Consider the following 22782-nt stretch of genomic DNA (forward strand, 5'->3'; position numbering starts at 1 on the left):
AGGGGTACAGCCACAGCTTGGGGGCAGGGCTGTGAGGGACTCCATGAAGGAGATGGCTAGGGCCCCAGAGTGCCTTAATTTGACCCTGACAGCAGGACCTTGCCCAAGGGCAATTGGGACCAAAGCAACAACTGCAGAAAGACCAATAAAAGTCACTCCTGTTTCTGCTTCTCCGTGGCATGGTGAAAGAGTCAAGAGCTCAGGTTGCTGTTGGACAGCCAGTTCGAGCGGGAAAGCACATTGTCTCGGGGCCGGACTAGTAAGACTTCAGGGCAGCCGGCAGTCTTTCAGCTCTGCAAACAACAAAACCAGCATTGTGGATTTAAACGGAAAAGCATCCACCTGGTGAGGATCCAGTGCTCTGGGCCCCAATTCTCCCCTGGTGGAGTCGTTTCCATCAGTGCAAGGTGGGGGGGGGGACACCATGGCTTGTCCAACGGGAACAGCTATTGTGCTTTACATTCACACCTCCCTTAATCCAAGTCCACTTTCCAGTGCAGACACTGCTAAACCAGAATGAGAAAAACTCACCCCACTTTTGCACGGGTGTAAGAGCTGCCCAAGCTACAGTGGAGAATCTGGCCTTTTGTAACAGGCTGCAGGCTTCGTTACATGGCCAGCGATGTTGGGGGCCCAACTTGACAGCCATTGGCCTGATTTCCCAAAGGGTTAATTCCCCCACTCCAACAACTTGCCCCTTCCCACAGCGCTGACTTAGTGGCCAACCACCCCACCCCACCAAGCCCCCAAACGCCAACAGCGACAACCTGCCAGCGCGCTGGCCACGCTGCGTGGCTCTCCACGTGTATGTCGTCTCCACTCTGAGCCGGGCCCATCTCTCTTCAAGGCTGCAGTCCCCTTCCGCTTCCCCATTCAAAGCCGGGAAAATGCATCTGAAACCATGACCCAGAGCGAGCAGCCCACGGCCACTTGACATGAAGAGGCACGGGGAGCCGTGCTGAGGCCAGGCAGCGAGTCCTTCTCACCGCACCGGCATTCTCCCCAGGCACAACAGAAAGCATTTCTACTTGATGGTCCATTACTGGTGCTCCCAGTCAGAGCCCATTCCGTTCCCCACCTTCCATTAAGGGACATTTCTTAACTTCTACCCTTTCGGGTGCGCTGGGGAGTTTGCAGCTGGCTTGCTGGCAGCACAGCTCCAGAGACCCTTGCTCTGCTCCTTAGCAGTGCAGCCTCTATTGGCAGCCCCCCGGCATCTCTCTGGGGCCGGGACCCCGCAAACCAGGTGCTGGGTTGCTTCTCAGCCAGGCGCCTGATGCAAGGGGCGGTGGCCCAGGGGTGCAGCCCACTGGGACCACATTCGGGAAGCGCCAGGCCAGGCAGAGCCAACCGGGGACACTTCCCTCTCGTGGCTACGCTCCGTGACCTTCCGAGCTGCAATCAGTGACTGCCCCTTTCACTGGGCAGCTGATAATTCCCCCCTGCCCCTTCCAGAGCAAAGGCCCCTCACCCTAGCCCCAGAAGATCTGCATGGGCTTAAGCGCTTCCAGGCCATGGTTTTCCCTGCATGAGGCAACAGCTCGCTCAGTTTCTGTATTTATCAGGCTGATTGTTGGAAGGCTCCTGGCTGGGAAGTTCCAGGCTCCACCCCCGACCCACCCTGCCTGGCCCACCTTCCCGGCCAGATCCTTGGGAATTACCCAACTTGCAACACAGGAAGCTACGCTCATTGCGCAGGCAAAACAATGGAATTCACCCCCTTAGGGACTGCAACCCAGCCCTCCTCCCCCCAAACAGGGTCCTGCAGCCCATGGCTGGAGAGACCAAAGCTGCAGCCATGGCGGGAGTCAGTGCCTAGCAACCAGGACTGGCATGATGCTCCAGGGCAGGCAAAAGGGGAGATGGGATCAGCCAGCAGGGAGGTGAAGCACAGACAGACTGGACAAAGTACTGGTTCTGGGGGGGGGGGGGGAAGGAGAAAGAAGTAGCCAGTACCACCCTTCGGGCATGCATGGGGAAGATCCACAATACAAGAGTTGGATTGTTACAAGGTTTAATGGCCCTTTAAAAGCAGGTGAGCTCAGCCCCACCCAGGCTGCGTTATCCCACCGGGGTGATGGACCAGGCCCTGCAGCTGGTCCATCACTCCCTAGTAGTTTGGGGAATGGGACCTCTGACTCCACCAGTGTGGGCAAATGTAGGGGGCGGCTCTCTGGGGAAGACCTCAGGGAAGACCACTTGCTGGACCCTTTGTGGAACTGTGCTGTTTTAAGCCTGTGTGGGTAGGGTGTACATCTGACCTGCACCAGTGAGGGGGACAGTTAGAAAACCCCAGGAGTGTGGAAACTGAGGCCCAGTCACAGGTTCAGCTGGTGGTAATAGCAGGGCCTAGGCTGAGGGCAAGAGGCACCCCTGCTAGGGGCTGTACACACATAACAAAGACAGTCCTCGCCCCAAAGAGCCTCGTCTGAGCAAGAGGAGGCCTAAGTGGGCTTCTCCATCTCCACAGCGGTTGGCTGTGCTAGGATCCCCTGGTGGATTAAGCTCGTGTCCCCACCTCGTTTCTCATAGAAACTGTCCCTCCCACAGCCCCCTGGCAGGGCTCAGGAGACACCCGCATGGCTCCCCACAGTCTCACCTGGCAGGAGACTAAAGGCAGCAAATCACCATTAGCACTCGCCCAGGATGGTTCCCCTCGCCCACTGGCTGGGCTGGAGGGGAGATGCCCAGAGGGAGTCCTGGCTGGGAACAGACAGGGCAGCCGCACCGCATCAGGTGGTTCAAGGAGCAGCCAGGTTGCAGGATGGGAACAGGGTGAGCCCGCAGGGTTGACACCTAGTGCCACTTCCAAGCCCCTCTTTACCGCCAGGGACACCATCCAACCGCCCCACAGCAACCCACAGAGAGTCCGGCCGGGACTGTGAGCTCAAGCTTTATTCAGAAATCGAGTGTGAGTGAAGCTGCAGCCCGCCCCTGACTGGCAGAGTCTCAGAGGTAAAAGCAACGGTGCCAGGAGCTCATGGGCACCAGCAGGCAGAGCCCAAGGGTATGCTTGGGACACTCCTTATGCGTTTCTCGTTAGGAGAGGAGCCAGCTTCTCCGTATTCAAGACATCAAGGGCTCCCGTGAGCTTCATGCTCCAGGCCAAGCAACCAGCCCGTCTGCCCCAACAGCACCAGGGGAGGGGGAAGAGATCTCCCTGGAACGCTGCACAGCACGGTCCATGATGATTTGTCTCTCGGGTCCACAGTCACGTGTCTGGAGCCCCCTGGGACTGCTCTGTGCCTGGAACCCCCTGCAGGGCTTCATCCTCGATGCGCCGGAAGACAGCAGGGAAGGTCTTGCCACTGTTCCGTTGGACCTTCTTTCCCTCCTCAGTGGAGGTGCCCAGACGCCCCACGATGGGATCGCTGTCCTGTTGGAGAAAGGGCCGTTACCGCGTGAGCTGCCAACTGGCCAATGCCTCCCCTTCCCCATCGGCCTGGCTCGTCTCCAGCGTAACAGGCATGCAGACCGGCAGCCCCCTGTCCCTGCAGGGAAATTAGACCCAAGCAGGCATCAAACCATGTGAGCCAACGGCAACCGGCCCTGCTTGGCTCTGTGTTGGGGGCAGCTGGTCCATCCACCAGCCAAGCGGCAACAGGGGAAGCTGGCTGGGTCCTGAAATCCAGCGTCTCCTACTCAAGTCCATCACTGGGGGCTCCCTAGCAACAGGACAGATGCGGGGGGGGTGGCTCCCTAGCAACAGCACACACCCTCCCCTCAACTCAACCATGCAATAAGCAGCCAGCGTGTGAACGTGAAAAGAGAAGAGGTTTTGGTGTGGGACCAGGTTTCACTTTCCAGCTTCTGTGGGCTTCTTGGAAACCCCAGGACAAGGGAAGAAACTTTTGCAGATTGAGTCAGCCCAGGATGGGTGCAAGGCCCCCGGGTAGTGCAAACATTCCCCTTTCGGGCTCCTTCCCCTCCCAGCACCCGCTACTTTCGCTCTTACCAAGTCCTCCAAGGGCACCTGGACAAAGAGCGGGTGCCCACTGAAGTGCCCGACCATCCACTCGTGCATCTCTTCCACATCAGTGATGGTATACACCAGGCCCTGCGCAAGAGGGAGGGAGTAGCCTGAGGATCCACGTAGCTGGGACCAGCCCATCAAAGAGAGGATGTGGAGGGGCCACTGGATACCTATGCAGGGACACCTATGGCCCCATCCCAGCCATGCGGCAGCAAAACCCAAGAACCCAAATGGCTCATGCCATAGAAGAAAACTTTCTGCAACTACCAAAACCTCAGGGCCCTGGATGGGAAGGAGGGTAATCTCTGTACAGAGCAGCTTGTGGTCAAGGGACTTCCTCCCTAACTATTAGAGGTGCCAACTCTAATTAGCCAAGGCAATTATGCTCTCCACCTCTGCTCCCGCCCCCCCCGGTTGCCAATTTTGGTGGGACATATTCCTGGATGTTTCATCATACGACATCATCTTCACTTAAAGATCCATCTCTCATTTCTAGAGACTCCAGGACAATCATCGAGGTTTGGCAACCATAGCCCTGCCCCCGGGATCTGCACCATGGGGAGATGTTAGCGTATTTGCCTGTTACTCACGCAGCCGGGCTGGGTGGGGCCCACGCCTATTCATCGCCCCAGTTTGATCTGCTGGTTACAAACCCACAGTGACGGCACAGGGAGGAGCAGATGGCTTGCCTGAGGCAGCTAAGTCATGAACGGGCAGGTGGGAGCTGCCGAGGGCGGGCAACGGGCTCACTCTGCCAACAGGAAGCCCTCCCAGCACAGCTCTGCAGGAAGCAGGGCAAAGGCCAACCCCTCCGTGCTGGGACCCATGCAGTAAGTGGGGCTTACTCACCATGCCCTTGGGGCACAGCTGGGTTTGACCTACAGACTCTGTTGGTTGAGAGGCTTCCCCTAACCAGAGATCCCACGAAAGCCTCCGCCCGCCCCGGCCAGCGACCGATCCCAACTCACCCCGATGCGCAGGACATAGGCGTATTCGGCCAGCAGCGTAGAGCTGATGATCCGCCACTTGTGCTTAGTCTTCTTGAAGTGCGGGTCCGGGAAGAGGAAGAACATCTTGGCCAGCTGCAAACATAGGGGGCAAGCCCGGGAGGGTGGAGACGGTAAGCCCTACAAGTCTCCGTAGCCAGCAGCACCAACGCCTCCTCACCCCACTGAGATCACCATGGCCATGGATGCATTCTCTGGCTGACCAGCCCCATCCTCCTGGGACCGTTAACCCTACCAGTACTGCAGCTATGAGAGCACCCTCCTCATCCATCCCTCCCCAGGCAGGAGGGGTCTTACTATAGCTATGGGAACAGGCCCCAGCCAGCATCAGTGTCTCCGGGACCAATTTGGGAGAAGGGTTTTTCCCACTGAGTTACAGCTTGTTTAAAGCACATTCAGGGTTGGGGTTTCTTCTTTTCAAGTGGGAAACTAAAAGCCTTTCGTTCAAGAGCGATTTTCCTTCAAATGGGAATAGACGAAGGGGTGCCCAGACACCACGGTGATGGGGCTCTTACTGAAGCTTATAGATCATCTTCTCAGGATTTGAGAGGTGGGGAGTGAGGGCTGCATGCTCCCCAAGGATGGCAAGGATTGAAAGCGGGAGGTTATATGACTGCCTGGGACATCAGTGGCGGAACCCCAAGGCCCCTGGCACCTCACCTGGCCCTTGTGGAAGAAGTTGGGCAGGTGCTTCATGGCATTGCTGCGGACACAGGCGATGTTCTGGTACTGCCCGGGATGGGATGCTCTCAGAGACTGGATCCGGTCGCGGACGTAATCCGAGACCTTCACTCGAATCTCCAGGCCCAGCATTAAGGTGTTGGGGAAGAGGGGAGACAACTCGACTGTAAAAGATAAAAGAGCAACTACCATCTGCTCTCAGAGCCGGAGAATCCCAGACAGAGGCAACCGTTCAGAACAATAAACCCCAGAGCGGCTACCTGCCTCCCAAGACGGGAGCTAGGGTATCAGACAGGTCATTCCCACTTGCCTGGGGAGAGGCAGCGGCAGCAGCCTGGGGCTGAGAGCAACAACTTGCCACCTTTCAGGATTGCAACCCTTGCTCATCACAGCATGTTAAACTTAACCAGAGCAGCACAGTTATGGATACAGCGGCTTCTGCGCCACAGAATCTATAGGGACACCAGGGTGAGACAGCCCATGTCACCAGCTCTCCCTGATCCACACGACCGACAGTGCAACCGGTTTCCGATTTCCCGCATCAAGTCTGGGTTCTGCGCAGAACAAACCAAGGAGCTAGTTCCACTGGCGAGTCAGCGCTAGACCTCAGCTAAGCATGCATAGTTCCATACCATGTACTCTGGGATACGTAGCTGTCAACAGAGAGAGACGTACCCAAGATGTGAAGTCAGGCATGGACCTGAATCTGGAGAAGGAAGAGGCTTCATGGAGCAAACCCGCACCCCTCTCAGGACTGTCCCTCCAAGGCAGCCTTGACCACACCTGCTCACCTAGAACCTGCTGTGTCCAGACCGACGGAAAAGCATCCCTGGGAACTTACCCAACAAGCCCCCATAACCGCAGCCAATATCAGCAAATTCAACTTGCGCCGCTGGCTTCACTCTCTCCTCGGAGTCCTTCGGGTCATCGTGACGGTCATCTTTGGTCAACGGGGCGAAGAACTCAGGATAGTGCTCAGCCCAGTTCATTTCCTCAGGTTTTGTGGGGCTAAACGAGAGGAACAGGGACAAAGCTGGATTAAAAGAGAGAATAGGAAAGCAGCTATTTGATTAGTGGGGAGATTTAAGCTGTGCAATAACTTCCCAATGGGCTAAAAATATGTCCTGCTTGGACCATTTCAAGCTGGACAAACACCGAAAGATTTCAGGGACCAATCCTGCCCCTGGGGAATGAATCAGGTGGAGCTAATCTAACTTGGCGTTAAATGGTGTTTCTCCACCCAACTGTCCCAATTCCTCTCTGACTTGTGAGCTCTTTGGGCAGGAACTCTCTCTTCCCCTGCAACCTGACAACACATCAAAGAGGAGCTTCAGGAAGTAACAAATCTACAGTGTTTTCTTAGGTTTCAGAGTAACAGCCGTGTTAGTCTGTATTCGCAAAAAGAAAAGGAGTACTTGTGGCACCTTAGAGACTAACCAATTTATTAGAGCATGAGCTTTCGTGAGCTACAGCTCACTTCATCAGATGCATATCGTGGAAACTGCAGCAGACTTTATATATACACAGAGAATATGAACCAATACCTCCTCCCACCCCACTGTCCTGCTGGTAATAGCTTATCTAAAGTGATCATCAGGTGGGCCTTAAACACTTAAACACTCTGAAAGATGTATGTAAATATACTAACACATGGACATCACCAGCAACCTCTTAGGAGTCCTCCCAAGTAGTCTTTAAATGCATGTTGTTGGAACAAGAGAGTCAATGAAGCCATGTCAAGTCAACACTTGGAAAGCTTTGCCCTAGAAGCAAATATTGCTTTTATGGGCAAAACTGCCCTTTTGCTGATAGAGCTTGTTTCAACCTCCCCGAGCAAGACAAGCCATACCGATAAAAGCAGGATTTTGTCTGTCTAACGACATTCAGGCTTTTACTGGACTGTCGGTCATGAATCACAGCTCCTCACACCCCTTAACAGACACACTGTGCTGGCACAAGCTTGGGTCGGGTAGACCTAGCCTCAGGGTAACCTTTTAAACACATGCTAGCCTAGGTGCAACTTCAGCTCCTCGAGCGAGTACCTGATGGGAACATTCCCTGTCTACGCAGATTTATAAAAAGTCAGCTAACGCATTCTTGCGCATCCTAGTCCAGACAAACCCAGCTGGGTTACGCCACTTGCACTCTGGCAAACACTTCATGCCGGCTGGAAGACGCATGGATTTGGAAGGTTTCAGAGTAGCAGCCGTGTTAATCTGTATTCGCAAAAAGAAAAGGAGGACTTGTATCTGATGAGGTGAGCTGTAGCTCACGAAAGCTTATGCTCAAATAAACTGGTTAGTCTCTAAGGTGCCTCAAGTCCTCCTTTTCTTTTTATGGATTTGGAAGCAGCTCATCTCTTCTCTCCCATTTAATATTTATTTTGGTCCCTTTGGGAGCTGGGACAGAAAGATTAGTTCCCCAGGGTTGGGGGGCGCTGCTTGGATACACAAAGGGTTCAAGGTGAGGGGGTTCTCCCCTGGCTCCGGGGATCTCCCATGGGGGTGGGGGGGTGGGAATCACGAGGGCTCCTACAGAGGAAGAGAGTTCAGGACGCCCGCCTCAGGATGAGGAAGGGTAAGATCAGGGGCTTCCCCCAGGGCACAGTGAATACAGGATCAGGGGACCCCAAAATGGGAAGGGGGAGCACGATGAATGGGGCTCCCCAGGGCATATAGGGTTCAATGGGGCAGAAGATCGGGGGCCCCCGGGATGGGGGCGAGGGCTCAACGTATGGGGGTTAAGGGACTTGGGAGGCTCCCCAGGGCATATGGGACTCAATGGGGCGGGAGGTCAGGGGGCCCCCGGGATGGGGGCGAGGGCTCGATGGATGGGGGTCAGAGGGCTTGGGGGGCTCCCCGGGACATATGGGGCTCAATGGGGCGGGAGGTCAGGGGGCCCCCGGGATGGGGGCGAGGGCTCGATGGATGGGGGTCAGGGTGCTTGGGGGGCTCCCCGGGGCATATGGGGCTCAATGGGGCGGGAGGTCAGGGGGCCCCCGGGATGGGGGCGAGGGCTCGATGGATGGGGGTCAGGGGGCTTGGGGGGCTCCCCGGGGCATATGGGGCTCAATGGGGCGGGAGGTCAGGGGGCCCCCGGGATGGGGGCGAGGGCTCGATGGATGGGGGTCAGGGGGCTTGGGGGGCTCCCCGGGGCATATGGGGCTCAATGGGGCGGGAGGTCAGGGGGCCCCCGGGATGGGGGTCAGGGGGCTTGGGGGTCTCAGGACCTCCCCCCCACTCACTAGCGCAGCGTGTGGTCCGCCAGGGGGTTGGAGTGAGCCCGCTGCCGGTAGAAGCGTTTCTGGGGCGGGGCCCCCGCCATGGCGCCGCCGGGACCCCGCGCCGGGCCCGCGACCCACGTGGAGCCGGCGCGGCCACAGCTGGAGTCGCGGGAACCAAACGTCACAGGAAACGCGCCAGCGCCAGCGCCCGCGCGCCTGCTTTAAAGGGCCCGGCCCAGCCTCGCCCCCGCCCAGCCGGGCCTTGGCCACGCGGGCCGGTGTCACCTGACGTCTCCCCCGCCCCGCCCACTGACCCCTCAACCCCGCCCCTCTGAGCCCCAGCTCCACCCACTGACCCCAACCCCCATCCTACTGACCCCAGCCCCACCCCAGCCCCGCCCACTGATCCCCAACCCCGCCCCTCTGAGCCCCAGCTCCACCCACTGACCCCAACCCCCATCCCACTGACCCCCAGCCCCACCCCAGCCCCGCCCACTGACCCCAACCCCGCCCCTCTGAGCCCCAGCTCCACCCACTGATCCCAACCCCCATCCTACTGACCCCCAGCCCCACCCCAGCCCCGCCCACTGACCCCCCCACTGAGCCCCCCAACCTCCATCCCACTGACCCCCAGCCTCCACCCCAGCCCCGCCCACTGACCCCCCCACTGAGCCCCCCAACCTCCACCCCACTGACCCCCCCACTGAGCCCCCCAACCTCCATCCCACTGACCCCCAGCCCTACCCCACTGACCCCCACACTGAGCCCCCCAACCTCCATCCCACTGACCCCACAGCCCCACCCCAGCCCCACCCACTGACCCCCCAACCCCGCCCCTCTGAGCCCCAGCTCCACCCACTGACCCCAACCCCCATCCCACTGACCCCCAGCCCCACCCCAGCCCCGCCCACTGACCCCCCCAACCCCGCCCCTCTGAGCCCCAGCTCCACCCACTGATCCCAACCCCCATCCCACTGACCCCCAGCCCCACCCACTGACCCCCCAACCCCGCCCCTCTGAGCCCCAGCTTCACCCACTGATCCCAACCCCCATCCTACTGACCCCAGCCTCCACCCCAGCCCCACCCACTGACCCCAACCCCGATCCTACTGACCCCCAGCCTCCAGCCCCGCCCACTGACCCCAACCCCCATCCTTCTGACCCCAGCCTCCACCCCAGCCCCGCCCACTGACCCCCAACCTCCATCGCACTGACCCCCAGCCCCACCCCAGTCCCGCCCACTGACCCCAACCCCCATCCTACTGACCCCCAGCCTCCACCCCAGCCCCGCCCACTGACCCCCAACCCCCATCCTACTGACCCCAGCCTCCACCCCAGCCCTGCCCACTGACCCCCAACCCCCGTCCTACTGACCCCCAGCCTCCACCCCAGCCCTGCCCACTGACCCCCCCAATCCCCATCCTACTGACCCCCAGCCTCCACCCCAGCCCCGCCCACTGACCCCCCCACTGAGCCCCCCAACCTCCATCCCACTGACCCCGCAGCCCCACCCCAGCCCCACCCACTGACCCCAACCCCCATCCTACTGACCCCCAGCCCCACCCCACTGAGCCCTCCAACCCCCATCCTACTGACCCCCAGCCCCACCCCACTGAGCCCCCCAACCTCCATCCCACTGACCCTCCAACCTCCATCCTACTGACCTCCAACTGCCAGCCCCACTGACTCCCAGCCCAAATCCATTGATCCACCGACCCTCATCCTACTGACCCCAAACCCAGTGAGCCCCCTGACTCTTGAATCACTTGATGGTGACATGTTCTGTTCATTCCCTCTGGGGCACCTGGCACTGGCTACTGTCAGAAGACAGGATACTGGGTTAGATGGACCTTTGGTCGGACCCAGTATGGCGGTTCTACACTTTAACGTGCCTTGTGTGGTCGCGGCGGGTGTAGCTACACAAGGGGTGCACTGTCTACACTGGCACTTTTTGCTGTGCTCGGGGGGGGGTGTTTTTTCACACCCCTGACCCAGAAAGTTGCCGCGCTGTAACTTGCCGGTGTGGACAAGCCCTTAGCTGCAGCTCCACCGAAGGTAGCGACGGAGGAAGCTGTAGATTCAAGAAGGTACATGTGTTTTTATCACCATGTCATCTGCTCCATCTGGCTACCACTGGCGAAGCTGCACGAGCTGGTGAATCACAGCTACAGAATTTGCTCATGCAGACAACCAGGGCTGGAGCTTAGTTATAGATCAGGTCTGACCATGGGCAGCTTGGATGTGGCCTAGGTCTGGGAACCAGCCCACTGAGGGGTGAGAAACAGAGATATACAATGAGAGTAAAAGAGGAAGAGATGCAATTAAAAGGAACGTCCCCTCCCCACACACACACACACACACAAACACAGACACACACATCTTCCCACTGGTTGACACATGGGATGTGGCCAGGACATTACTGGAAACCAATCCATAGGGGGAATTTTGGGCTTGAAGATAATTATGAGTCATGCCCCTTGGGCTTTTGGCTGTTCACATCTTTTCAAATTAATGAGCAATTAGCAAAATGCCTAAGAATTTGGAGGAAATGGGGGATTTGGGTAGGATTTTGCAAAGGACAAAGGCTGCCGGCTCCTGCCTTGCCTCGTTTTTGATAGCTCTTTGTATGGCCTGGATCCCTTTCCTCACACCTGAAAGCGCTTTACAAACAATTAATGAAGCAAACCTCACAGCTTCCCCTGGCAAAATTGAGGCCCAGAGATGGGAGCTCACACAGTGAGGAAGTGGCAAAGCCAACAATGAACTAGGACAGCGCTGCCGGGGAGAACTGATTGATTTGCGTCCTCACTCTGTCACTCACTGCCCGAGCCCAGATGTGCCATATACCTGGCAGACAATCTCGAAAGCAGCTTTATTTAATTCTTTTTAAATAACCAGGATCTGACAGAGCTCATTTCTGCCCTCTGAGGCTCTGAAAAGCAACCTGCTGAGTGTCTCTTGGTGTGTCAGAGGGACACGAATACACATTGGGGTTGGTGCACACCACTGTACTGGGAATCCAGGCAGGAGGAATTGCGTAGTCTGCATGGTTCTGCGCTGGACGTTTCATCCTGAAATGGCACGTTCCGTACCACCCTGGCTCCAAAGTTAATTAAATGCTGGTTCTATCCAAACAGGGTGCAGGGCTCAAACTGGGTGATTCCCAATTATTTCTCATCAGTCCCAGTACAAATTCATCCATGGTGAAATACTGGTGCACTGGGCACAAAAATGATATCCTGGCTCCTAAAGCAGGAAGTGTTTGAGATGGGGCAACTTTTGCAGTGTTCTCTTGAAATCCACACAGAGGATCTAGGATTCTCATTACTAACAGCGGTGATGTGACAGAATTTTGTGGGCTAAGTCAAAGTTTGCAGTTGTGAGAAGAGTGGAGTAACCAACTCTCATGCTACAGTGGGGCACAGACTGATCACAGCAGGGTCAGGAAGGAATTTTGTACAAATGGCTAGGTGCGTTTTGTATGTGTGTGACACTTTCTCCTGTGGTATCAAGTATTAAGCATGGTTAGAGTCAGGGCACTGAACTAGATGGACCAGTGGGCTGATCCAACGGGGAAATTCAGTGTTCCCATGTCTGTGGGGAAGTCCCAGCTCCGAAGTAGGTAGGCATTTGAGAACAGGTTGAAATTATCTCCCCAGCCGTCTTCCCAGCTCTGTCGTCTCCCCTCTCGGGTGTCTCAGGGCCGATACATGGGGCTGCTCCAGCCTGATGGATATGGGAAGAAATAAATTTCTCTTTCTGCTTTCCCAAGGATATATAGGGGCTCCCCATCAATCCCTCTCCTCCCCACATGGCTGTCACCCTGAGCAGCTTTTATGACATTGCAGCAGAAGCAAACAGGTGCACTGTACAGCAGAGAGACTTGTGGCCCAGCCTGGGATGCTCTGAAGACGATCATTTCTGTGTACGTGTATGACAGGAACATTTAACTGTGGATAAGGGAGTTACCTGGTTGCTATACCAAACTGGTCTTCCTTTTCGGGGTCCTTGCACAAGCCTTCCATTGCCAGGAGAACCACATTGTCATGGGATGGATTTTGCCATAACCCCACATCTTTCTTGTGATCTCTCTGATGGGACCCAGACAGGAAGTTTCTTCCTCTCTCAGAACTTCATCCGAGGCCTTTTGCTGTAGTTTTTGGGGCTTCCTGGAAGAAGAAGGGTAGCCTCAGCATTCGAGGAGTCCTGACATATTGACAGGAACGGGAACTCACCAGCTGTGGGGTTGTGCAACAAGCCTTTGTGGTCAAAATGGTATCCTCCTCTACTTCATGGTAACTGAGGTGACTCATGGGTAGAGAGCATTCACAGACTCTGCGAGATCCTAGAATCCAGTGCAGATGTGGGGCACTTCCTGGCTGTTCGTGTTGCTGGACTCGAAAGCAGGGCTTCCGTTCAGAGAAAGGCGTTTTGGGCAAAGGGCCCATGGTAGCGTGGAAGAGGCACGCCCTCTACGGGAAATGCTCCTTGCACAAGGTGCAGAGGAAGCGGGGGCCATGGGACCTGGGCCAACGTAGAAACACGGGGCAGTGAGGCACGGAGTGCTCATCAGATTGGGCAAATCTGGGAAGACAGGCGCTGCCCCACCCCTGCACCCCCATAAAGCAGCTGAATCGTGATGGAGAAGGTGGCTGCTTCCTTTTCGCATCCTTGAGCCGATGAGCGATCAACCTCCGGCCTGGACACTCTTTGTGAGGTTCTGGAAGTTTTCTGGAGTTTCCCTTGAGACTCGCCCAAATCCCATCCCACTCCATCCCATAGCCCTGTTGGAACACTGCCGGTGACAAGAGAGTCACTTTCTCAGCATGTCCCACAATGTACCTCGGTTCTTAACAACATCTGCTGTGCTGAACCGAGCTTCCCTTGAGCAGACACCATAATTCACAGGCAAACCGCACAGTGGCTTTCCAGGCACCCAAATGTGGGGAGCCCAACTGCATGGGTAGCCCACAAGAAGCTAAACTCAGGCTGCTAATGTAGCCAGGGAGAGCCCTGAGCCATTGACTGACAAGGAAAGGCACCTGGCGCCTTGAGCCTGTGTTTCTCATGGAGTCTGCAGAATCCCCAGGGAACATTAGGAAACTTTCCCCTGCCTAACCACAGCACCTACAAGAAGTTGGCAGTCCTGGGTTTCCTGTAACGTGGGTTTTTCATTGGCACCATGGCCGTGGCCACTGGCACAAGCTTACCACCCACATTAGCGACGGAAGCGTTAGCAGCCAAAGAGCTGCTGCAGGACACTCCAGCGACCCGTGGCTCTGACGCACTTCGGGGCCAGTGAATAAGGAGCCTGGCTCCTCCGTCAAGAAGCGAAAAGGACGTAGTTAAAGAGTAATGGACCCTCGTACGACCATCAGCCTCGTGTGCTCCAAGAAGCTGTGGGTGAGCGAACACAAGGGCGGCAGGGGTCTCTCTAGTGACGGCGTCGGTGTGTTTGCAAGCTAGCAGAAACAGTACCGGGACTTCTGTTTGCTCTCAACGCTGACCTGATGAAGCCTGGGCTGGTCTCGCTCAGCCATTGCTATTCCCCAGCTCTACAAAGGGAAAGAAAGAATGGGGAATTCAGCTCCTTCTCCCCACTGCTCCCCACTTTGGACGGCTCTCAAGATTGCTCAGCCACACATGGCAGGCGTAGCAAGAGGCACATGAGAGTTTAGGAAGTCTTTGGGTTGCAAATTGTAAACCCTGTTGGCTTGCCCAGAGGCATGTGCCTGCAAACTGGTCCCTGGTCTCTATTTACTTTAGATAAAAGGGGAAACTATAAATAATGACTGGTCTAGAGAAGGTAGATTGGGAGCTAGCTGCTGTTCTCCCTGTCTCATAGCACAAGAATAAGGAGACATTTAATTAAGCTAAAAGATGGAAATGTCATCACGGATTAAAAGAAATAATTTTTTTCACACCGTGTGCACTTAGCCTATGGAACTCATGATCACTGGATGTTGTTGAGGCCAAAAGTTGGCAAGATTCAGCAAGAATTCATAACAAGAATATGGAAGGGATATCAAACCTCACACTTCAGGCTTAAGCCGCTAGCTATAGAGATCAGGATAAGACCTAATGTGGGAGGCAGATTAGCCCACATCTGCTACTGTGGGTTTCTTATACCGTCCTTTGGTGCATCCGGTGCTGGCCCCTGTCAGAGACAGGCTACAGGGCTAGATGGACTAGGGGTCTGATCCAGGTCTCTTGTTCCCGGGACTGATGCCCAGGGCTGTGTCCTCTCTTGAAGAAGCAGCAAATCCTGTTACCCAGTCAGAGAGTTTGACACCGACCCCATCCCCAGTTCTGATTCCTTCCGTGATAAGCCCCCATCAAGCCACTTTCCCAGCACTAGACAACATTAATTCAGATCTCATTACACAGAACTAAATGTCCTCACCAGATACAAGATGAGTTTGGTGCTGGCATGTGGGATTTAGGATGCACTCTCCGTAGCATAAAGACCAGGAAGTGATTTGCACCGTGAACCTGGGATGTGTGACTGGAACAGAGCCTGCAGATGGGGAAAGCACCCCAATGTAGTTAGCCCTGGGTACCACCGTGATCTGCAGAGATTGTGGGTGTGTCCCTCACTGGACAGACATGGGATGCTGTGAGAGTGTGGGCTGAGCCTAGAACAGACGTCCCTGGTAAGCATGGGAAAACAATGAGGATCCAGCTGTCACGTGGGATCTACTATGAGGCTAGAGGCCTAGAGGGTAGCTGATCATTAGCTCCCTGGCTGTTTAACTGACCGAATTATATCACCCAAACAAGCCGGGCTGGCTGTTTGAAAGCAGGGGTCCCTAAGCATTGCCCTGCTGGGTTAACATTTAACTGCAATGTGCGTCGAGTGGTGGCATTATCCCCCGCCATGGCTCAGCAGAGGACGTGGGTGGCTTCCCCTGGAGAATGAGATGTCGCAGGTAGTGTGCGGTTCCTGCTCTCTGATCCGAGTCACACAGAAATGGGTCTGAGGACCGCGAGTGACGCTTCAGATAAACATCCCAAAGTTCAGATGTATCCCTAAATAAGGTGAGGCCCCCCTCTTCCACTAGTGCCCCTGCCAATGGGACTTGAGAAGCCACATTCCCAAGACAGTTTTGGAAATCTCATCCATAACGCATTAGCATAGATACCTGTCAGCTCCAGGCCAACACTTTCATCCCAGCTCCAAAGCCAGAGCCTCCTGCCTTTTCGGAGTCTCTGTGCTGTTGAATTTCAAGAGGAGGATGCGGAGGGAGAACCCCACAGACTCTGTTGATTAACATCAAAAACAACGAGGAGTCCAGTGGCGCCCTAAAGATGAACAGATTTATTTGGGCATAAGCTTTCGTGGGTAAAAATACCCCACTTCTTCAGATGCATGGAGTGAAAATTACAGATGCAGGCATAAATATATTACAAATATATAAATATCAGTATATATTATGCCTGCATCTGTAATTTTCACTCCATGCATCTGAAGAAGTGGGGTTTTTTTACCCACAAAAGCTTATGCCCAAATAAATCTGTTCGACTTTAGGGCGCCACCAGACTCCTCGTTGTTTTTGTGGATACGGATGAACACAGCTACCCCTCTGATACTTGGATTAACATCGCCACAAAACCACAGTCACATCACCTGCGTGAGCTGGCAGCCGTGTTAGAAAGGAATGACAACCTTGTGGTTAAGGGACTGGGAAGATCAAGCTTCAATTCCTGGCTCTGCCAACCACTCTGTGCTTTAAAACAGGGCAAAATGAGCCTTGCCTCCCTCTGTTTCCTCTTCTTCTCTGCTGCATGAGAAAGGTAGGAGGTCTTGTGCATTGGGCAGTAGAGTGGGATCAGGAGATTGGGGGCTCTCTTCCTGGTGCTGCTACAGACTCCCTGTGTTTAAGGGGGCCATTCAAAAGGATGGCACCGCCAACATCCCCATTTCTTCACAGGTGCAATTTACACATGCATTTTGGTCCCTGCAAACTGAACATCTGGGGCCAATCGGCGTACTCATGCCTCTAATGCAATTGCAGGTGCGGCGTTGCCGACTCTTGCAATTTAATCATGAGTCTCATGATACTTGGTGTTGGTCTTAAACTTCCAACTACTAGAATCAAGAGATTGCAGGCGACATTCAGCTTTCACTGCTGGGGGGGGGGGGGAGAGGAGATCTCGATGGAGCTACTATAAGGTGGGTGCATAACTGGTTGGAACACCATTCTCAGACAGTAGTTATCAGTGGTTCACAGTCATGCTGGAAGGACATAACGAGTTGGGTCCTGCAGGGATCAGTTCTGGGTCCGGTTCTGTTCAATATCATCATCAATGATCTAGATGATGACATAGAGAGTACATTTATAATGTTTGCGGACAATACCAAGCTGGGAGGGGTTGCAAGTGCTTTGGAGCAGAGGTTCTCAACTTTTTTCTTTCTGAGCCCCCCCACTCCTCCAACATGCTATAAAAAACTCCACGGCCCACTTGTGCCATAATCACCGGTTTTCTGCATATAAAAGCCAGGGCCGGCATTAGCGGGGTAGCAAGCAGGTCAATTGCCTGGGGCCCCCAATCCGCAGGGGCCCCCGCGCCGCAGGGGCCCCCACAAAGCTACATTGCTCAGGCTCCAGCTTCAGCCCTGGGTGACGGGGCTCAGGGACCAGGGCTTCAGCCCCATGCAGTGAGGCTTCGGCTTTCTGCCTTGGGCCGCAGCGAGTCTAATGCTGGCCCTGCTTGGAGCCACCCCCCGCCCACAAAAAAAAACAAAACAAAACAAAAAACACCCTGCTTGAGGCACCCTAGTGGGCCCCGGACCCCGATTGAGAACTACTGCTTTGGAGGATAAGATTATAATTCAGAAGGATCTGGACAAACTGGAGAAATGGTTTGAAGTAAATAGGATGAAATTCCATACAGAGAAATGCAAAGTACTCCACTTAGGAAGGAACAATCAGCTGCACACATCCGATGAAGTGAGCTGTAGCTCACGAAAGCTTATGCTCTAATAAATTTGCTAGTCTCTAAGGTGCCACAAGTCCTCCTTTTCTTTTTATGGAAACAGACTCACACGGCTGCTACTCTGAAACCTGTCAAAATGAGAAATAACTGTCTAGGAAGGAGTACTGTGGAAAGGGATCTGGGGGTCATAGTGGATCTAGGGTGACCAGACTGCAAGTGTGAAAAATCGGGACGGGGGTGGGAGGTAATAGGAGCCGATATAAGAAAAAGACCCAAAAATCGGGACTGTCCTTATAAAATTGGGACATCTGGTCACCCTAAGTGGATCATAAGCTAAACATGAGTCAACAGTGTAACACTGTTGCAAAAAAAGCGAACATCATTCTGGGTTGTATTAGCAGGAATGTTGTAAGCCAGACATGACAAGTAATTCTCCCGCTCTACTCCACACTGATTAGGCTGGAGTATTCTGTCTAGTTCTGGGCACCACATTTCAGGAAAGGTGTGGACAAACTGGAGAAAGTCCAGAGAAGAGCAACAAAAATTATTAAAGGTCTAGAAATCATGACCTATGAGAGAAGATTGAAGAAATTGGGTTTGTTTAGTCTGGAGAAGAGAAGACTGAGAGGGGACATGATAACAGTTTTCAGGTACATAAAAAGTTGTGACAAGGAGGAGGGAGAACAATTGTTCTTCTTAACCTCTGAGGATAGGACAAGAAGCAATGGGCTTAAATTGCAGCAAGGGCGGTTTAGGTTGGACTGTCAGGGTGGTGAAGCACTGGAATAAATTGCTCAGGGAGGTGGTGGAATCTCCATCATTGGGGATGTTTAAGAGCAGGTTAGACAAACACCTGTCAGGGATGGTCTAAATAATATTTAGTCCTGCCATGAGTGCAGGAGACTGGACTAGATGACATATCGAGGTCCTTTCCAATTCCATGATTCTGAGAAAAGCAATTTTCCAACGCCTTTGGATGAAGAGATTGTGCTCCGAGAGTAACCAAAAGACTCAGAAGCCAGAAGGCAAATAAAAAGAACACAATGTTTTCTATTTTGTGAAAACATTCTTGTGATTTTTAAGCCAATATCATGATTTTTGGGGAGCAGGGAAGGGGTGACTTTTGATTTTTGAACATTCAGGGCTGACCGTGCAGCTAATGGAAAATAGATTGTAAGCTCCCTAGGGAAAAGAGCGTCTTTTGGTCGGTGCTTGTACAGCACCTAGCCCAATGCGATCCTGGTCTGTGTCTCCTTGTCGCTACCATGATCATAATTAATAATAAGTGGATGCCAATGTCGCAAGGGCCCTTCCCCTCTCTGTGCCCCACTCAGCTGCTACTTCTCGGGGCAGTGGGGCTGGCCAGGCCCGGCCCTTCGATGTCCCAAGTCACTTGGATGCCAGTGATGACGCCCCATGGAAACAAATGCCTAGAAACGGCAGCAGCCCATGATGGACCGCTCACCTGCCCCAGGTGAGCAGGGCTAGGCTCCTCCCCCCCGGAGCCCATCCTCCAATGGGAGCAGCAGGTTGGCCCCGCCTATCCAATCAGGGGGCGGGGGCGCCTCAAGATGGCTGCGTCCAGGCAGCCGCCTTTCTGCCACGTGGAGGTCGGCGGGGCGGTGGCGGACCGGGAGCCGCCGGAGGCCGCCCCCGAGGGGCTGGAGGCCGTGTTCCCCCGGGAGGTCGGGCTCTTCGCCGACGACTTCCCCGAGGAGACCTGCTTCAGCTTCTGCGGCCACGTGTTAACCATCGCCCAGCACCACGGGGGCCGGCTCGGGGTGGCAGCGCCCGTCTGGGAGGCGGTGAGGGGCAGGGTGCAGAGGAGCCCGGTGGGGAGGGCGGGTGAAATGTGGGGGCTGGGTGCAGGGGGGATTGGGAGATGGATGCAGTGTGTGTGTGGGGGGGGTGGATGCCCTAAAGTGCAGGGGGAGGATTAGCTGCGAGATTAGGAGGCTCTGGGGAGGGCTGGCTTGGAGGTGGTGGGAGCAGGGATGGAGGGGGAAAGTGGGGGGGAGATAGGATGTTTGGCAAGGAGGTGGGGAGAGCTGGAACGTGGGAGTTGGCTGGAAACCTTTGAGCTCTGGGGATGGGGCATCCCACAGCACACGGAGTGGGGACTGGTGGGGGCTCAGCACAAAGTGGAGGTGTGTCCCCCAGTGCCTGTAGGGCGTCTTGGTGCCCCCATTCATGGGGAGCAGCAGGTTCATCAGATAAAGTGGGGGCTCTCTGTGTGGCTCCGGAGATGTCCCTGGCCTTGGGAAGCTGTAGCCTCTCAACTGTTCCTCTGTCGCCCCCAAAGTTCCTGTTCTTCAGCTGCAAATCCTGTCTATTTTAGGTTTCAGAGTAACAGCCATGTTAGTCTGTATTCGCAAAAAGAAAAGGAGTACTTGTGGCACCTTAGAGACTAACCAATTTATTTGAGCATAAGCTTTCGTGAGCTACAGCTCACTTCATCGGATGCATAAGCTTTCGTGAGCTACAGCTCACTTCAACCTGTGGCCCATCTAATTCAGAATCCCATCTTTGTCAGTGGCCAATACTTCAAAGGCAGGTGCAAGAAGCCCTGTAACAGGTCATTAAGAAATAACCACTCTGGAGGGGAAGTTTCTCCCTAAATCTGTCAATTAAGAGTCAGTGCAAGAGGATCTGTCTCCCTTATGCTTTTGTTCTCTTGTCCTGTATACCACTGGATGGCCCCATTCTCCATCTGTGTCTCTGTGCTGAAGGCTTTAACCCTGTGTAAATATTTTGAGAAGCAGAAGCTCAACTTCCAGGGCAAGAAGGTGATTGAGCTGGGCGCTGGGACGGGCATCGTTGGCATCCTTGCCACCCTGCTCGGTAGGTACAGTTGCTTGACAGCTGAGCTGAAGCATGGGGGCGGGGGGGGGGTAGTCATGCATCTGATCTGTGGCATTTCTAAACTACCTATCACCATAGTCTAACTCCCTAAATGGGACCTGATGCAGACACGCTGTACAGAGAGACCTATTGATTGTTTTTTTTAACTGGCCTGCTAGCGAAAGCTCACAGGTGTGCCCAACTTTGCTAATATAAAGATGGAATCAGCAGCTTCGTGGAAGTCCAAGGGCCTCATCTGCATACAGGGTGGCAAAGATTACAGCTGTCCCCATATTTAGTACAGCCTGTAGGTTAAAGAGGATGGTAGCTGCAGGCTCAGCGTGCTGGGCCTCCTCTATCCCTGCGTTAGCTAGTATGTATAGACAGCCTGGGGATGGGACAAATGGGTCTGTTGCATGGTCGTGCATCCGGGAAGCCAATGAAAATCCTGCAACGTCTGGATAATGCATACCGGGAGGGTTTGATTCTCCTAACCAACACCCATGCCTTCTGGGTTGCTCTTGTCTTTTCCAGGAGGAGATGTAACCATCACAGATCTCCCTCTGGCTTTGGAGCAGATACAGGAGAACGTCCAAAAGAATGTGCCAGCAGAGCATTCGGCTCGGGTCAAAGTTTGTGCTCTGTCTTGGGGTCTGGACCACAAGGAGTTCCTGAGAGACTATGACTTCATCCTGGGCGCAGACATAGTCTACCTGAAAGACACGTACCCTTTGCTAATCAAGACCCTCCAGCACCTCTGTGGCCCTCATTCAACCATCTACCTGTCTTCCAAAATGCGGCAGGAGCACAGCACAGATGTGTTCTACGAGGCGCTGCTCCCACTGCACTTCACTTCAGAACTGGCCTATAGAGATGACAATGAGAATATTAACATATATAGAGTCACCAGCAAGCAGAATAGCTGAGGTTAGGGCATACCTTTCTCCCTGGCTGGAAAGGGACAGACACAACATGGCCTTTGGCTTTTCCAAACTGAGAGCCGTGATCCCAGCTGAGTGAGCCACCAGCAGCCAAAATGGAGTACACAGCATGGGTGCTGACTTTGCCTAGCTAAGGATGCAGAGGGCCAGATTCTTCCGTTCTGCCGGCAATATGGACCCAAGATGTTACCACCACCACCCTCAAGCTGGGGAGAGAAGCTCGGTTTTAGCTTTGCCCCAGACCTGGAGACAGAGTTTCTTACTGTCAGTGGAAGTTTTAAAAGCCAAGATCTTTAAGAGGATGGCTGTTTTAGGCCCATCCCTGGAACCCTGGCCTTCCAAGCCAAATTCCCTTCTGCCACTGAAGCAAGCCAAGTGACTTGAAACCACCAAGAGCATTAAACGTCTCTTAAGAGACACCACGGTGCCTTGTTCCTATAATTTGGCTAAATATATTTTTTTCATTGCTTTCATATTTGAATTAAAGGTATATTTCATGTGTCACGCCTCCTTGGGAATTGTGGGGATGGGAAAAAGAGTTCTACAAACCATTTTGTACAACCACACGTTGTCTTGGGTTAGGCTCTGGACCTCTAGGTGGCAATGCAGCTCTGCTTATGTGCAGGATACATTTCTTCTCTCAAGAGGTAATGAAGGCTCTCCCTTGGGTTTTATTTAAGTAGAAATAGATGCGTGAGCACTCAGTGTCTTAAAGGTTGCACGTGCTGTAGGAACTGCCCTCAGCCTCTGCCCCACGCCCAGCCACTTTCCAGGGAGGAGGGGCACTTTCTTGGCTGCTGATCAGTGTCAGCTACCCCTGTGTACACCCTTCACTTTTACCCCGCATGGGTGGTGCTTTCCAAGTCTCTAAGGTGCCATAAGTACTCCTTTTCTTTTTGCAAACATAGACTAGTACGGCTGCTACTCTGGAACCTGACTACCTACCTTACAACTACATAGAAATGTTCCCTTCCGGGAGAAAGCCTTGGGGCTCTATCAAACGGGCATGTCTGTGTGTATAGCAGGCGGGTTTTGTCACAACGCACACGGGAAGAGCTGAGGCAAGAGGACTTGCACCGATTCTCTCCACCCTGCAGGCAACCTGAGTGTGTTACACGGGGCCGATATGACTCCAGCAGGGCAATGAGCAGTTGGCCCCCAGCATGCTATGGGCCAGGC

The 22782-nt window shown here is 54.4% G+C and overlaps 2 protein-coding genes across 3 annotated transcripts; one reads left to right on the forward strand and one right to left on the reverse strand.

The window, feature by feature from the left end:
* Window positions 1-2861: 2861 nt before the first annotated feature.
* METTL1 (methyltransferase 1, tRNA methylguanosine) lies at window positions 2862-9143 on the reverse strand. Of its 2 annotated transcripts, none has more exons than XM_073318792.1 (6): window positions 8906-9143; window positions 6503-6669; window positions 5641-5825; window positions 4942-5055; window positions 3956-4057; window positions 2862-3376 (listed from the first exon to the last, which is right to left on the reverse strand). In XM_073318792.1, exons 1-6 carry the CDS (start codon window positions 8983-8985, stop codon window positions 3212-3214), a joined length of 813 nt encoding a protein of 270 aa, XP_073174893.1. In that variant the 5' UTR covers window positions 8986-9143; the 3' UTR covers window positions 2862-3211. The 2 variants fall into 2 exon arrangements, with proteins under 2 accessions (XP_073174893.1, XP_073174894.1); XM_073318793.1 differs by lacking the exon at window positions 8906-9143 and adding an exon at window positions 7704-7853.
* A 10238-nt stretch (window positions 9144-19381) lies between these two features.
* EEF1AKMT3 (EEF1A lysine methyltransferase 3) lies at window positions 19382-22084 on the forward strand. Its single transcript, XM_073318332.1, has 3 exons — window positions 19382-19626; window positions 20551-20662; window positions 21197-22084. Exons 1-3 carry the CDS (start codon window positions 19393-19395, stop codon window positions 21586-21588), a joined length of 738 nt encoding a protein of 245 aa, XP_073174433.1. The 5' UTR covers window positions 19382-19392; the 3' UTR covers window positions 21589-22084.
* Window positions 22085-22782: the final 698 nt, after the last annotated feature.

The sequence above is a fragment of the Lepidochelys kempii genome, chromosome 20, assembly GCF_965140265.1.
Source record: "Lepidochelys kempii isolate rLepKem1 chromosome 20, rLepKem1.hap2, whole genome shotgun sequence".
NCBI lineage: Eukaryota > Metazoa > Chordata > Testudines > Cheloniidae > Lepidochelys > Lepidochelys kempii.

Excerpts from the sequence above, each read along its gene's own strand:
- METTL1 (XM_073318792.1), bottom strand. The coding sequence starts at position 8,985 with ATGGCGGGGGCCCCGCCCCAGAAACGCTTCTACCGGCAGCGGGCTCAC. Across the intron at positions 6,670-8,905 it reads GCGGACCACACGCTGCGCTA|CCCCACAAAACCTGAGGAAA; the intron begins GTGAGTGGGGGG and ends CCTCTCGTTTAG. Across the intron at positions 4,058-4,941 it reads CCTATGTCCTGCGCATCGGG|GGCCTGGTGTATACCATCAC; the intron begins GTGAGTTGGGAT and ends CCTCTTGCGCAG.
- EEF1AKMT3 (XM_073318332.1), top strand. The coding sequence starts at position 19,393 with ATGGCTGCGTCCAGGCAGCCGCCTTTCTGCCACGTGGAGGTCGGCGGG. Across the intron at positions 19,627-20,550 it reads CAGCGCCCGTCTGGGAGGCG|GCTTTAACCCTGTGTAAATA; the intron begins GTGAGGGGCAGG and ends TCTGTGCTGAAG. Across the intron at positions 20,663-21,196 it reads CATCCTTGCCACCCTGCTCG|GAGGAGATGTAACCATCACA; the intron begins GTAGGTACAGTT and ends TGTCTTTTCCAG.